At 39.8% G+C, this 15047-nt stretch overlaps 2 protein-coding genes across 10 annotated transcripts in view; one reads left to right on the top strand and one right to left on the bottom strand.

Moving 5' to 3' along the window:
- LOC134345382 (nuclear autoantigenic sperm protein-like) overlaps window positions 1-2025 on the bottom strand; it is a 74346-nt gene extending 72321 nt beyond the window's left edge. For 3 of the 6 annotated variants that reach the window (XM_063045949.1, XM_063045948.1, XM_063045950.1), the window contains exon 1: window positions 1101-2023. In XM_063045949.1, the coding sequence (XP_062902019.1) occupies window positions 1101-1272 (172 nt within the window). In that variant the 5' untranslated portion in view covers window positions 1273-2023. Of the gene's footprint in view, window positions 1-1100 lie in introns of all 6 variants that reach the window. The other 3 variants (XM_063045946.1, XM_063045947.1, XM_063045945.1) reach the window with 3 other exon arrangements.
- Window positions 1-15047, top strand: part of LOC134345385 (uncharacterized protein DDB_G0292642-like) — a 402893-nt gene that overhangs the window by 230269 nt on the left and 157577 nt on the right. The window lies entirely within an intron of this gene.

Here is a 15047-nt window from a genome sequence, read left to right as displayed (position 1 = left end):
CGGGGTACATGTCTACAGATCCCTGAAAGTTGCCTCACAGGTGGATAGGGTAGTTAAGAAAGCTTATGGGGTGTTAGCTTTCATAAGTCGAGGGATAGAGTTTAAGAGTCGCGATGTAATGATGCAGCTCTATAAAACTCTGTTTAGGTCACACTTGGAGTACTGTGTCCAGTTCTGGTCACCTCACTATAGGAAGGATGTGGAAGGATTGGAAAGGGTACAGAGGAGATTTACCGGGATGCTGTCTGGTTTAGAAAGTTTGCATTATGATCAGAGATTAAGGGAGCTAGGGCTTTACTCTTTGGAGAGAAGGAGGATGAGAGGAGATATGATAGAGGTGTACAAGATAATAAAAGGAATTAATAGAGTGAATAGCCAGTGCCTCTTCCCCAGGGCACCACTGCTCAATACAAGAGGGCATCGCTTTAAGGTAAGGGGTGGGAAGTTCAAGGGGGATATTAGAGGAAGGTTTTTTACTCAGCGAGTGGTTGGTGCGTGGAATGCACTGCCTGAGTCAGTGGTGGAGGCAGATACACTAGTGAAGTTTAAGAGACTACTAGACAGGTATATGGAGGAATTTAAGGTGGGGGCTTATATGGGAGGCAGGGTTTGAGGGTCGGCACAACATTGTGGGCCGAAGGGCCTGTACTGTGCAGTACTATTCTATGTTCTATGTTCCATGGAAGACTGGGGCAGAGGGAAATCATTTGAGAACTTTCAAAATGACGCCCTACACCGACAATATGAACGTGGTATAACTACTGATCGCGTGCTTTTAAAGTCTTCATCCACCACTGAACGCTGATCATTGAGTTTTGAAGTGTCATTCCACTTCGAATTGACTTCTCACCCTCGTCTCTCCCCACCCCCACAACTCCGCACGGGGCCGTTGCTTTCATCGGCTAACCGGGTTCGCTGCCCAGCATTTTCGTGCGGTCTGCAAAACATTACCAATACTACGTACAACAGACAGACAGAGAGAGAGAAAAAGAAAGAGAGATAGAGCTGTTCTGCAACGCATCATGCTTAAATTCAACCAGAGAATTCAAAACTGAAAGTTTGTCTTTACAGTAACATATAGATGGTTAAGGGTGATTTACCCTTCGTACGTTGATAGCCGATAGACTTTCGGAACCAGGAGAGCCTGTTAAACAAACAGTGCCCGGCAGGTATCCATCTGCGTATCCAACTGCAAAGCCATCTGGAAATCCATCTGTAGAACGCATGCAGGCATCGCGGCAAAGTTCTGCAAAGAGTCACTAAGAACATCATCACGAATTACTAGTTGAAAGCGGCAACATTCATTCAGGATTTTGGCGCCTAATATACTTCTCTACTAATGTATTTTTGTCACTTGTTAGCATCTTACATATATATGACACTTCCTGGTTCACTTTCTCTGAACCATGGGGCGGTCTCCACAGAGCGGAAAAAAATAAGGAAGTTACAGGTTCAGTATACTATGGGGCCCACTTGCGCTCGTTACAAGCATGTTGTACAGAGAAATATTGCTTTATCTGCAATTGGCGCCGGATCTTTCAGGTGGGATTTAAACCAATTTGTTTTGATTTGGATTTCAGGAGCGGGGACCCCATCGATTATGTCCTGGGCCCAGTAGTATTGGCCATCCAATTCCGTGTGTGAGAGCGGAGGACGACTTTAATCCACCCCACTCGCCTTTGAATGCATCTATTTACACAAATTTTATGCGGTTACGCGTGTCTTTTTATTCCCGGGCCACTTGCAATTGCTAGCAGCCGAGTTGTAACGAGAAGGAAGTTAAGCCATTCGGACAGGAAACTAATTGGCCGATAGGACATTGCTGACAACTGGCAGGGGTGAGACACCCTCCCCAGAGAGCTGAGAACTGTTGGCAGACCGCAAATGGCGCATGTACAGTCAGGCGACCAAGGTTAATGATGCACATAAACACCGGGAGGGGGGGCTGAAGTCCTGGGTCAATTCGGACAACTCATGAAGTTTGTTCAGAAGTTTGCAGATGCTCAGTAAATTTCACTCTCGATCAAATCAGGAGAGTTCCAGACATGGAATGGGATTTTGAGAAGGTCCAGCTGAATGGTGGAGTCAGAGGCAAAGTTTCCCACCCTATGAATCTGAGGTGGTGCTGGAAATAAGGGATGATATCACAACATTAGCTGGAAACAAGACTTTTTTTGTGCCAAGAGTTGCATTTATTCTACTGGGTGGTACAACTCACTGGCTCAGAAGGTGCTGTGAAGTAACTTAATGAGAAGCCCAGATAAATGAGATTTCTTGGAATCATATTGCTCAGTTACAGGCATCTTGCCCATGTCATCCATGTTGATCGTGATGCCTATCCATGTTAATTCTATTTGTCCATGTTAGGTCTGTATTCCTCAATGCCTGTTCTGTCCAAGCAGCTTGTCCAAATCATTTTTTTAAGCTTTGTAATTGTATCTGCCTCTGTTGCTCCCTCCAGAATCAGAATCAGGTTTATTTTCACTGACATATGTTATGGCATTTGTTGTTTTGTTACAGCAGTATAGTGCAAGATGTAAACAATCACCACGGTCACAATAACTGAAGAGATCCCACACGGTGAGTACAGGAAGTTAGAGAAGGGACTGAAGAGCAGGACCTCCAAAGTAGTCATCTCTGGATTCCTGTCGGTGCCACGTGTTAGTCAGGGCAGGAATAGGATGATGAGTGGAACAGATTAATGAGTGGCTGAGGAACTAGTTCAGGGGGCAGGGTTTCAACTTCTTGAATATTTGGAACCATTTCTGGGACAGGGTAACCTGTAAAAGAGGGACAGTTTGCAACTAAACTGGAAGGGAACTGATATCCTGGCTGGGAGGTTCACTAGTGCTACTTGGGAGGGTTGAAACTACTTTAGCCGGGTGTGGGAAGCAGAGCACCAGGTCAAAAAGTGGAGGGATGGAGAGGAAGGTAGATGTCAGGGCAAGTGAAAATGGACAGGAGCATAGTAATAGATAAGATGGGATGGATAGTGTGAAATGTGTCTATTTTAATGCTAGGACTAAATTTTATGGATAAAGGGAATGAACTTTTAGCATGGATCAGTACGTGGAACTGTGGTGTTGTGGCCATTACAGACACTTGGTTGAGAGAGGGACAGGAATGGGTGCTTAATATCCCAGGGTTTCAATGTTTTAGGAAAGATAGAGAGGGATATAAAAGAGGAGGGGGAGTTGAATGACGACTCAGGGTAAGTATCACAGCTGCTCTCAGAGGAGATGTAATGGAGGGCAAGTATGAATGGGTAGAATTAAAAAAAATAGAAGACACTCTGATGGGATTGTACTACAGACTCACAATAGTCACTGGGATATTGAGGAACAGATATGCAGGCAGGTTTATATACAGAAAGGATGTCGAGCCTTTAGAGAGAGTGCAGAAGAGGTTTACCAGGATGTTGCGTGGATTAGAGGACATGTGCTATCACAAGAGGTTGGACAAACTTGGGTTGTTTTCTCTGGCATGGCAGAGGATGAGGTGAGATCTGACAGAGATCTCCAAGATTGGGGGAGGCATAGATGGAGTAGACAGACAGTAACTTTGTCCCAGGTTTGAAATGTCTAATACCAGAGGTTATGCATTTAAGGGGAGAGGGGGTAATTTCAAAGTAGATATGAGGGGCAATTTTTTTTACACGGATACTGGTGGGTGCCTGGAATGTGCTGCCTTGTGTGGTGATAGAGACAGAAACATTAAAGAATTCTGAGAGACATTTAGAAAGGCACATGAATGTGAGAAAAAAGAAGGATATGGACATTGTGCAGGCAGGAGGAACTAATTTATTTAGCCATTTGTCTAATTAACTTAGTTAGCTCAGCTCTGAATTATGGGCCAAGAGGTCTGCTCCAGGGCTGTACCATTCTGTGTTCTTGGTTCTATAAAGATAAACAGGTAGATGGATGGTGCAAAAGAGGAGTCATAAAGTACAGTTCATAGGTTCATGGACCATCCATAAATCGATGGTGGAGGGGAAGAAGTTGTTCCTAAAACATTAAGCATGGGTCTTCAGTCTCCTGTACCTCCATGATGCTGATAAAGAGAAGATTGAATGTTCCAGATGGTGAGGGTCTTTAATGATTTTAATTTATAAAATCTTTTTTATTATTATTAAAGATTAAAAAAATACACTAATGTAATCAAGTCAATATTTCAATATGTACAATGAAGTACATTAGCAAATAACTGTCACATGGGGTGCTGGGATCAGACCCAAATTCGAGACACAGACACTGAAGTACAAGGAACAGGACTTGACTAGAGCAGGGATGTGACAGGATACAGGCAAGGAGCAGAGACAAGAGTGCAGACTTGGGCTAGGGAAAGTGGGACCAGGACAAGGAAAGCAACACACATCAAAGTTGCTGGTGAACGCAGCAGGCCAGGCAGCATCTCTAGGAAGAGGTGCAGTCGACGTTTCAGGCCGAGACCCTGACGACCCTGTATGTTCTACCTTGGTTTGTTCTTCCAACTTGCAATACCTCACACTTGTCTGTATTAAACTCCATCTGCCATTTTTTAGCCCATTTTTCCAGCTGGTCCAAGTCCCTCTACAGGCTCTGAAAACCTTCCTCACTGTCTACTACACCTCCAATCTTTGTATCATCAGCAAACTTGCTGATCCAATTTACCACATTATCATCCAGATCATTGATATAGATGACAAACAACAATGGACCCAGCACTGATCCCTGTGGCACACCACTAGTCACAGGCCTCCACTCAGAGAAGCAATTCTCTACCACCACTCTTTGGCTTCTTCCATTGAGCCAATGTCTAATCCAATTTACCACCTCTCCATGTATACCTAGTGACTGAATTTTCCTAACTAACCTCCCATGTGGGACCTTGTCAAAGGCCTTACTGAAGTCCATGTAGACAATATCCACTGCCTTCCCTTCATCCACTTTCCTGGTAACCTCCTCGAAAAACTCCAACAGATTGGTCAAACATGACCTACCACGCACAAAGCCATGTTGACTCTCCTTAATAAGTCCCTGTCTTTCCAAATGCTTGCAGATTCTGTCTCTTAGTACTCCCTCTAATAACTTACCTACTACCGACATTAAACTTACTGGCCTATAATTTCCCGGATTACTTTTTGATCCTTTTTTAAACAACGGAACAACATGAGCCACTCTCTAATCCTCCGGCACCTCACCTGTAGACAGCGACATTTTAAATATTTCTGCCAGTGCCCCTACAATTTCAGCACTAGTCTCCTTCAAGGTCCGAGGGAACACCCTGTCAGGTCCCGGGGATTTATCCACTTTAATTTTCCTCAAGACAGCAAGCACCTCCTCCTTTTCAATCTGTACAGTTTCCATGATCTCATTACTTGATTCCCTCAATTCCATAGATTTCATGCCAGTTTCCTTAGTAAATACAGATGCAAAAAACCTATTTAAGATCTCCCCTATTTCCTTTGGTTCCACACATAGCCGACCACTCTGATCTTCAAGAGGACCAATTTTATCCCTTACAATCCTTTTGCTCTTAATATACCTGTAAAAGCTCCTTGGATTATCCTTCACTTGGACTGCCAAGGCAACCTCATGTCTTCTTTTAGCCCTCCTGATTTCTTTCTTAAGTATTTTCTTGCACTTTCTATACTCCTCAAGCACCTTATTTACTCCCTGTTTCCTATACATGTCATACAACTCCCTCATCTTCTTTATCAGAGTTGCAATATCCCTTGAGAACCAAGGTTCTGTATTCCTATTCACTTTGCCTTTAATCCTGAGAGGAACATACAAACTCAGCACTCTCAAAATTTCTCCTTTGAAGGCTTCCCACCTACCGATCACACCTTTGCCAGAGAACAACCTGTCCCAATCCACGTTTTTTAGATCCTTTCTCATTTCTTCAAATTTGGCCTTCTTCCAGTTCAGAACTTCGACCCTAGGACCAGATCTATCCTTGTCCATGATCAAGTTGAAACTAACGGTGTTATGATCACTGGAACCAAAGTGCTCCCCTACACACACTTCCGTCACTTGTCCTAACTCGTTTCCTAACAGAAGATCCAATATTGCATCCCCTCTAGTTGGTCCCTCTATATATTGATTTAGAAAACTTTCCTGAACACATTTTACAAACTCTAAACCATCTAGACCCTTAACAGTATGGGAGTCCCAATCAATATATGGAAAATTAAAATCCCCTACCACCACAACTTTATGTTTTCTGCAGTTGCCTGCTATCTCTCTGCAGATTTACTCTTCCAATTCTCATTGACTATTGGGTGGTCTGTAATACAATCCCACTAATGTGGCCATACTTTTCCTGTTTCTCAGCTCCACCCATCTTAAAGTGTTAAGAATTTTTTTGAAAGAAAAAAAGATCTGCTACTATCTGAGAGAAAATAAAAAACCCTACTAACTAAAAAAAACAAAAGGAAAAACCCATTGGGAGCACAACCCCAGAGCTACACGTCATACAAACTTCCATGAAAGAAAAACATCAGTCCACCAACTGAAATCCATTTAAACAAAAATCAGAAGGAAACCATATTAATTAACTCAAATCAGATGATAGTAGTGGGCAAATGAACCCCCCCCTTTTCTCAAAATCATTTAGAGGATCAAAAGTTCGACTTCTGATTTTCTCCAAACTAAGACATAGCATTACCTGAGAGAACCATTGTATTAAAGTAGGAGCAGAAGCATCTTTCCATTTCAACAAAATAACCCTTCTGGCCAATAACGTAACAAATGCAATTACATGTTGGTCTGATAGAGAAATACGATGAATATATTCAGGGATTATACCAAACAAAACTGTCAATTTATTAGGTTGTAAATTAATTTTTAAAACTTTAGAAATTGCAGAAAAAATAGATTTCCAAAAACGTTTAGATACGGAACACGACCAAAACATGTGTGTCAATGTAGCTGTCTCAGTTTTACATCTATCACACTGACTATCAACATTAGGAAACATTTTAGACAGTCTCTCCTTTGTCAAATAGTATCAATGTACAATTTTAAATTGAATTAAAGAGTGACTGGCACAGATCGAAGAAGAGTTAATCAACTTCAAAATCCACAACCAATCCTCTGTTATCAAGGTCATGTTAAGCTCTCTCTCCCAATCTTGCTTAATCTTAAGTGAAGGGTAATTGTGCTGTTGTAAGAATAAATTATAAATTTTCCCAATAAAATCTTTCACTGTAGGGTTCATTCTTAAAATAATATCTAACAGGTCAGAATCCTATATATATATATATGGAAAATTACTTAAATCTTCTTGTAAGAAGTGTCTGACCTGAAGCTGTTGCAGGAAATGTGAATACGACAGAGAGTAGTTAGTTACTAATTTCTCAAAAGACATCAACTAGCCATCTTGGAACAGATCCATGAAGAAATAAACTCCTTTATTCCTCCAAAGAAGAAAGGTACAATCACTTAATGAAGGTTTAAATAAATAATTTTGATAAATTAAACTAAAAAGTTTAAATGTTTTGAGATTTTAAAAATTACAGATCTGAAACCAAATTCGTAATGACTGCTTAATCACAGGATATAAATTTAAATTAGCAATTTTGGCCAGTTGTACAGGTAGAGAAGCTCCTAATAATGAGGTTAAGTGAAACTGTTTCACAGCTTTCAATCCAAATCAGCCCAAGGTGGTCGTTCATTTTCATCAGCGTAATATAACCAAAAACACATATAACGTATATTAACAGTCCAATAATACATTCTTAAATTAGGCAGAGCAAGACCTCCATCCTTTTTAATTTTTGTAAATGATATTTAGCAATTCTTGGTCTTTTATTATTCCAAACAAAAGATGAAATAGTAGAGTCAACCTGATCAAAATACTTCTTAGTTAAAAAAGGGATATTTTGAAATACATATAAAAATTTTGGTAAAATCATCATTTAAACTGCATGAATTCGACCGGCTAATAAAAGTGTAAGTGGATTCCATCTACAAAATAATTGCTTCATAAAATCCACTAAGGGAACCAAATTAGCTTTATAAAGGTCTCCATAATTTTTAGTGATGATAATACCTAAATATTTGAAAGAGTCCGTAACTCTAAAAGGAATGTCATCATATCTAGAAGCAGAATCATTTAGGGGAAACAATTCACTTTTATGAAGGTTTAGTTTATATTCTGAAAACTTTTGTAATTCGTTTAATAGTTTCAATAAACTAGGAATGGATTCTTCAGGATTTGAAATATAAACTTAGAGATCATCAGCATAAAGGGGGATGTTATGAATAGTCCCATTTATGAAAATTCCATGGATATCTTTAGCTTCATGAAGTGCAATAGCTGAGGGTTCCAGCACCAAGTTAAATAACAAGGGACTTAATGGACATCCTTGTCTTGTACCCCACGAAAGCCAAAAAAAGGAGATCTGCAATTATTGGTAATAACAGTAGCAATAGGGCTTTTATGTATCATTCTGATCCATTTATTAAAATTAATACCAAAGCCGAATTTCTCTAAAACGTTAAATAAGTATTTCCATTCAACTCTGTCAAATGCCTTTTCAGTATCGAGAGAGACAACACATTGGGGAGCCTTAGAGAAGGATGAACATATAACATTTAACAGTCTCCGAACATTAGAGGAGGAATAACGGCCTTTTACTAAATCTGTTTGGTCCTGAGAGATAACTTCAGCTAGAATATTCCAGCCAATCAGCCATTATTTTTGAAAGAATTTTAGCATCCACATTTAATAATGAAATAAGTCTATATGAGGCACAGTCAGTAAGGTCTTTATCTTTCTTAAGAATTAAAGAAGTAGAAGCTTCATAAAATGTGGGAGGTAACTCTCCTATCAAAAAAGAATCTTTAAGCATTTCCAACATAAATGGAGAAAGCAATTTTTCAAATTTTTTATAAAATCCTACAGAATAACCATTCAGTTCAGGAGCTTTACCGGATTGCATTGAAAAAATAGCTTTCTGAATTTCGTTTTCAGTAATAGGAGCATCAAGAGTTTGTTGATCTTCAACAGAAATTCGAGAAAAATGGACCTTTTGTAAAACGACATTCATTTTAGAAGAATCAACTAGAAACTGAGATTTATAAAGTTCAATGTAAAAGTCTTGAAAAATTTTCTTAATGTCTTCATAATTACATGTTAAACTACCATCTCCTTTACGAATTTTTAAAATTTGTCTTTTGGCTCTAGCTGCTTTTAATTGAGATGCTAATAGCTTATTATTTTTATCTCCAAACACATAAAATTGACTTTTCAATTTAAGCAAATTTCTTTCAATAAGTTAAGTTAATAATAAATTATATTGTGATTGGAGTTCAACCCTTTGTTTGAATAAATCAATATTAGGGGAGATTGCATAAATATTATCCAAGTCTTTAATTTTTTGAAATCTTATCTAACTCTGTTTTTGTCTGTATCATAAGCTTAGCTAAATAGGAGATTATCTGACCGTGCAAATATGCTTTAAATGTATCCCATATAATCAATTTCGTCACATCTCCCGTATTATTAAAAAAGAAAAGAAATCTTTTATCTGAGTCTCAATAAATTTGGCGAAGTCCAAACTTTGTAATAAATTTTCTGGAAAACACCAAGGCAAATTTGCAATACCGACATCATTCAATTCAAAACTAAGCTTAAAGGCACATGATCCGAGAAAACGATAGCATCATATTCACATTTCTGGACTTTGGACAGAAATCAGAGATCGGGTGTAAAATAATCGATTTTCGAATATTTTTGTGAACATGTGAAAAAAAAGAATAATATCTGTCATTAGGATGTAAGTGTCTCCAAACTTCAACCAGGACATAATCATTTAAAAAAGAGTTAATAAGTGATGCAGAACAACTCGGAAGCCGCTGATTGGTTGAACTCTTGTCAATCAAAGGATTTAAACAACAGTTGAAATCACCATCCATTAACAGCGTATATTCATTTAAATCCGGCAATAAAGCAAATATATATTTTTTAAAAGGGATCATCTACATTAGGTCCACATAAATTAACCAGGACAATTTTGCTATTACAAATTGTTCCTTACAACAATTAAAAATCTACCATTAATATCTGACACAATGTCTTCTTGGATAAATAAAATATTAAATTTAATAAAAATAGATACTCCCTTTGTTTTATTTTGACAAGTAGCGTGAAATTGAAGGCCCTTCCACATTTTAAAAAATCTATTTTGATTGCCGGTTTTGATACGCGTTTCTTGAACAAAAATTATATCGGGTTGGAATCGATTAATGATTTTAAAAGCCTTCTCTCGCTTAATAGGATGATTCCAACCACGTACATTCCAACTTATAACGTTTATCTGTTTTTCCACCATAAAAATTTTAAATTTTATTTAACGCATTAATACATGCATACCAGTGCGGGCTAATCAAAACTGGCGGTGATAAGTATAACCATATACAAAGCACATATGCTCCGGAACTCTGTAATGGGAAAAAATACAATAAAGAAAACTAAAATGAATCCTACAATTAATCTTATAACTCAAAACTAACCCCAGTCTTCCCACCACCCTAAAAACCCAAAATTCGGCAAAAAAAGCCGAAATGCATCCCCATAGAAGTAAAAAAGAGAGACTCCATGAGCTGCCCATTTTACAATGATGATCTTAAAAGCTTTCCTTAATTCCTCCCCCCAGTTACAAAAAAAAAACACAGGGCCCTAAAATAGGAAAGCCCTGCAGAGGAAAAAAAATGTTTATACCTAATCCTTAAAAATAAGCTGGGGAATGCAGAAACAATCTCCAAAAATGTCAAAACAATAAAATTAAACAAAGAGAAGAATGCCTATGTAATCTCTAATGAAGAAAAATCAGCGCCATTTTCCATTTAACTTACACGCCCAATGAAAAACTGTTTTTAGAAAAGAAACTAAATATCTATCGACTGAGCACTCCCAACTATGTATATATAAGAAAAAGTCCTTATGAACTATGAAAACTATCACTTAATTAATTAATGGAAAAAAAGGAGTATAGAAACAAATAGTAAAACTGGTTAACAATCTGTCCGCTGTGTTAATTCGCTCAGTAAATCAAACAGATATCGGAAAAGTCATTCATCAGTCACATCAACAAGTTAACATGTTCCTTAAATGGTCCATCGATCAAAGGACAACTTAAGCAAATCAAAAATCTTCAAAGCTTGTTTTCTTTCCAAAATAACAATTATTCAGCAGACCTAAAACCATTCAAACCTCAGCTGCAACCAAAATAGAGTTAACATAGTCCAAGGCCGCTTTGGGGTCCAGAAAAACACCTGGAGTCAAATCTTTGGGAAATAATTTTAGTTGGGCTGCATAGCGAAGTGATGGGAATAACCCCTTATCATAGGCTAACTTCACGGTTGGAGCGAATTTAGACCGCAGGTCCATAACTTCCCATGAATAATCTTCATAAAAACGAATCTCGGAACCCTTGAATTTAAAAACTCTGTGTTTACTTGCATATTTCATGATTTGGTCTTTAACTCTGAAACGAAGAAAGCAGACCAAAACTGACCTTGGTTTATTCGGATCCTGAGATTTCGAAGTGAAAATTCTATGCGCTCTTTCAATATTGGGAGGTTGAGGTAAAATATCCAGAAACAGAGATTGAAACAAGTAAGCAAAATAGTCCAATAAATCCCCACTCTCTGATCCTTCCTTCAGTCCAACAATTCGAATATTATTCCGACAAGATCTTGCTTCCAAATCGGTAATCTTATGTTGAGACTTTCCCAAGTGGGCTGAAATATCCGCTGTCTGACGTTTCGTCTCTTTAAGATCAGAATTCAAGGAAATAATATTTTCCCGCACAAATTGAAAACTCTCTCATAATGGCTTCACCTCAGAAGAGGTAGCATCAAGTTTTACCATGTTATTGTCTATTTTCCTGTCAAGAGCCATCAGTGAATGTTCTAAACGCTCAGCCCAAACAGGCATATCCTCTGATTTTCCTCTCGAAGATTTCCCCTTTCCATTGCTGGATTCAGGAAACTGCTTTCCACTTCTTAAAGCTGGTGACATAAAAACAGCTATTCCCCTCTAAGATCCGACAAATAATAATTAAAAATTCAAACTTTAAACTGGGGAAAGGAAGAATTAATCGCAGCCACACAAAATGTGTGTCACTCCATTGGGCAGTAGGCAGTTGTCGCCGGATCTTTCAGTGGAATTTAAAACCAATTTGTTTTGATTTGGATTTCAGGAGCGGGGACCCCTTCAATTATGTCCTGGATCCAGTAGTATTGGCCATCCAATTCCGTGTGTGAGAGCGGAGGACGATTTTAATCCACCCCACCTGCCTTTGAATGCATCTATTTACACAAATTTTATGCGGTTACGTGAATCTTTTTATTCCTGGGCCTCCTGCAAGGGCTAGCAGCCGAGTTGTAACGAGAAGGAAGTTAAGACATTCGGACAGGAAACTAAATGGGTGATAGGACATTGCTGACAACTGGCAGGGGTGAGACACCCTCCCCAGAGAGCTGAGAACTGTTGGCAGACTGGAAATGGCACATGTACAGTCAGGTGACCAAGGTTGATTATGCACATAATCACCGGGCTGGTGGGCTGAAGTCCTGGGTCAATTCGGACAACTCATGAAGTTTGTCCAGAAGTTTGCAGATCCTCTGTAAATTTCACTTTTGATCAAATCAGGAGAGTAGCAGACATGGAATGGGATTTTGAGAAGTTCCAGCTGTATGGTGCAGTCAGGGGCAAAGTTTCCCACCCTATGAATCTGAGGTGGTGCTGGAAATAAGGGGTGATATCACAACATTAGCTGGAAACAAGACTTTTTTGAGCTAAATGTTGTATTTGTTCTTCTGGGTGGTACAACTCACTGGCTCAGAAGGTACTGTGAAGTAACTTAATGAGAAGCCCAGATAAATGAGATTTCTTGGAATCATATCGCTCAGTTACAGGCCTCTTGCCCATGTCATCCATGTTGATCGTGATGCCTATCCGTGTTAATTCTATTTGTCCACGTTAGGTCTGTGTTCCTCAATGCCTGTTCTGTCCAAGCAGCTTGTCCAAATCATTTTTTTAAGCTTTGTAATTGTATCTGCCTCTATTGCTCCCTCCAGAATCAGAATCAGGTTTATTTTCACTGACATATGTTACGGCATTTGTTGTTTTGTTACAGCAGTATAGTGCAAGATGTGAACAATCACCACGGTCACAATAACTGAAGAGATCCCACACGGTGAGTACAGGAAGTTAGAGAAGGGACTGAAGAGCAGGACCTCCAAAGTAGTCATCTCTGGATTCCTGCCGATGCCACGTGTTAGTCAGGGCAGGAATAGGATGATGAGTGGAACAGATTAATGAGTGGCTGAGGAACTAGTTCAGGGGGCAGGGTTTCAACTTCTTGAGTATTTGGAACCATTTCTGGGGCAAGGGTAACCTGTAAAAGAGGGACAGTTTGCAACTAAACTAGAAGGGAACTGATATCCTGGCTGGGAGATTCACGAGTGCTACTTGGGAGGGTTGAAACTACTTTAGCCGGGTGTGGAAAGCAGAGCACCAGGTCAAAAAGTGGAGGGGTGGAGAGGAAGGTAGATGTCAGAGCAAGTGAAAATGGACAGGAGCATCGTAATAGATAAGATGGGATGGATGGTATGAAATGTGTGTATTTTAATGCTAGGTGTATTATGGGTAAAGGGAATGAACTTTTAGCATGGATCAGTACATGGAACTGTGGTGTTGTGGCCATTACAGACACTTGGTTGAGAGAGGGACAGGAATGGGAGATTAATATCCCAGGGTTTCAATATTTTAGGAAAGATAGAGAGGGATATAAAAGAGGAGGGGGAGTTGAATGATGACTCAGGGAGAGTCTCATAGCTGCACTCAGAGGGGACATAATGGAAGGCTCGTATAAATGGATAGAATTAAAAAGTAGGAGACACTCTGATGGGATTGTGCTACAGACACAATAGTCACTGGGATATTGAGGAACAGATATGCAGGCAAATTTATGTGCAGGAAGGATGTCGAGCCTTTGGAGAGAGTGCGGAAGAGGTTTACCAGGATGCTGCCTGGATTAGAGGGCATGTGCTATCACAAGAGGTTGGACAAACTTGGGTTGTTTTCTCTGGCATGGCAGAGGATGAGGTGAGATCTGACAGAGATTTCCAAGATTGAGAGAGGCATAGATGGAGTAGACAGACAGTAACTTTTTCCCAGGTTTGAAATGTCTAATACCAGAGGTTATGCATTTAAGGTGAGAGGGGGATTTGAGGGACAAAGTAGATATGAGGGGCAATGTTTTTCCACAGATACTGATGGGTGCCTGGAATGTGCTGCCTTGTGTGGTGGTTGATAGAGACAGAAACATTAGAGAATTCTGGGAGACATTTAGAAAGGCACATGAATGTGAGAAAAAAGAATGATATGGACATTGTGCAGGCAGGAGGGACTAATTTATTTACGTAAACACGAGGAATTCTGCAGATGCTGGAAATTCAAGCAACACACATCAAAGTTACTGGTGAACGCAGCAGGCCAGGCAGCATCTCTAGGAAGAGGTACAGTTGACGTTTCGGGCCAAGACCCTTCGTCAGGACTAACTGAAGGAAGAGCTAGTAAGAAATTTGAAAGTGGGAGGGGGAGGGGGAGATCCAAAATGATAGGAGAAGACAGGAGGGGGAGGCATGGAGCCAAGAGCTGGACAGGTGATTGGCAAAAGGGATATGAGAGGATCATGGGACAGGAGGCCCAGGGAGAAGGAAAAGGGGAGAGAGGAAAAGGAGGAGGTGGGGAAAAATCCCAGAGGATGGGAAAGGGGTATAGTCAGTGGGACAGAGGGAGAAAAAGGAGAGAGAGAGAAAGAATGTATGTATATAAATAAATAATGGATGGGGTACGAGGGGGAGGTGGGGCATTAGCGGAAGTTAGAGAAGTCAATGTTCATGCCATCAGGTTGGAGGCTACCCAGATGGAATGTAAGATGTTGTTCCTCCAACCTGAGTGTGGCTTCATCTTTACAGTAGAGGAGGCCGTGGATAGACATATCAGAATGGGAAAGGGATGTGGAATTAAAATGTGTGGGCACTGTCCGC

The sequence above is a fragment of the Mobula hypostoma genome, chromosome 4 (genome assembly GCF_963921235.1).
Source record: "Mobula hypostoma chromosome 4, sMobHyp1.1, whole genome shotgun sequence".
Classification (NCBI taxonomy): Eukaryota; Metazoa; Chordata; class Chondrichthyes; order Myliobatiformes; family Myliobatidae; genus Mobula; species Mobula hypostoma.
This window is presented reverse-complemented; position numbering and strand designations above follow the sequence as displayed.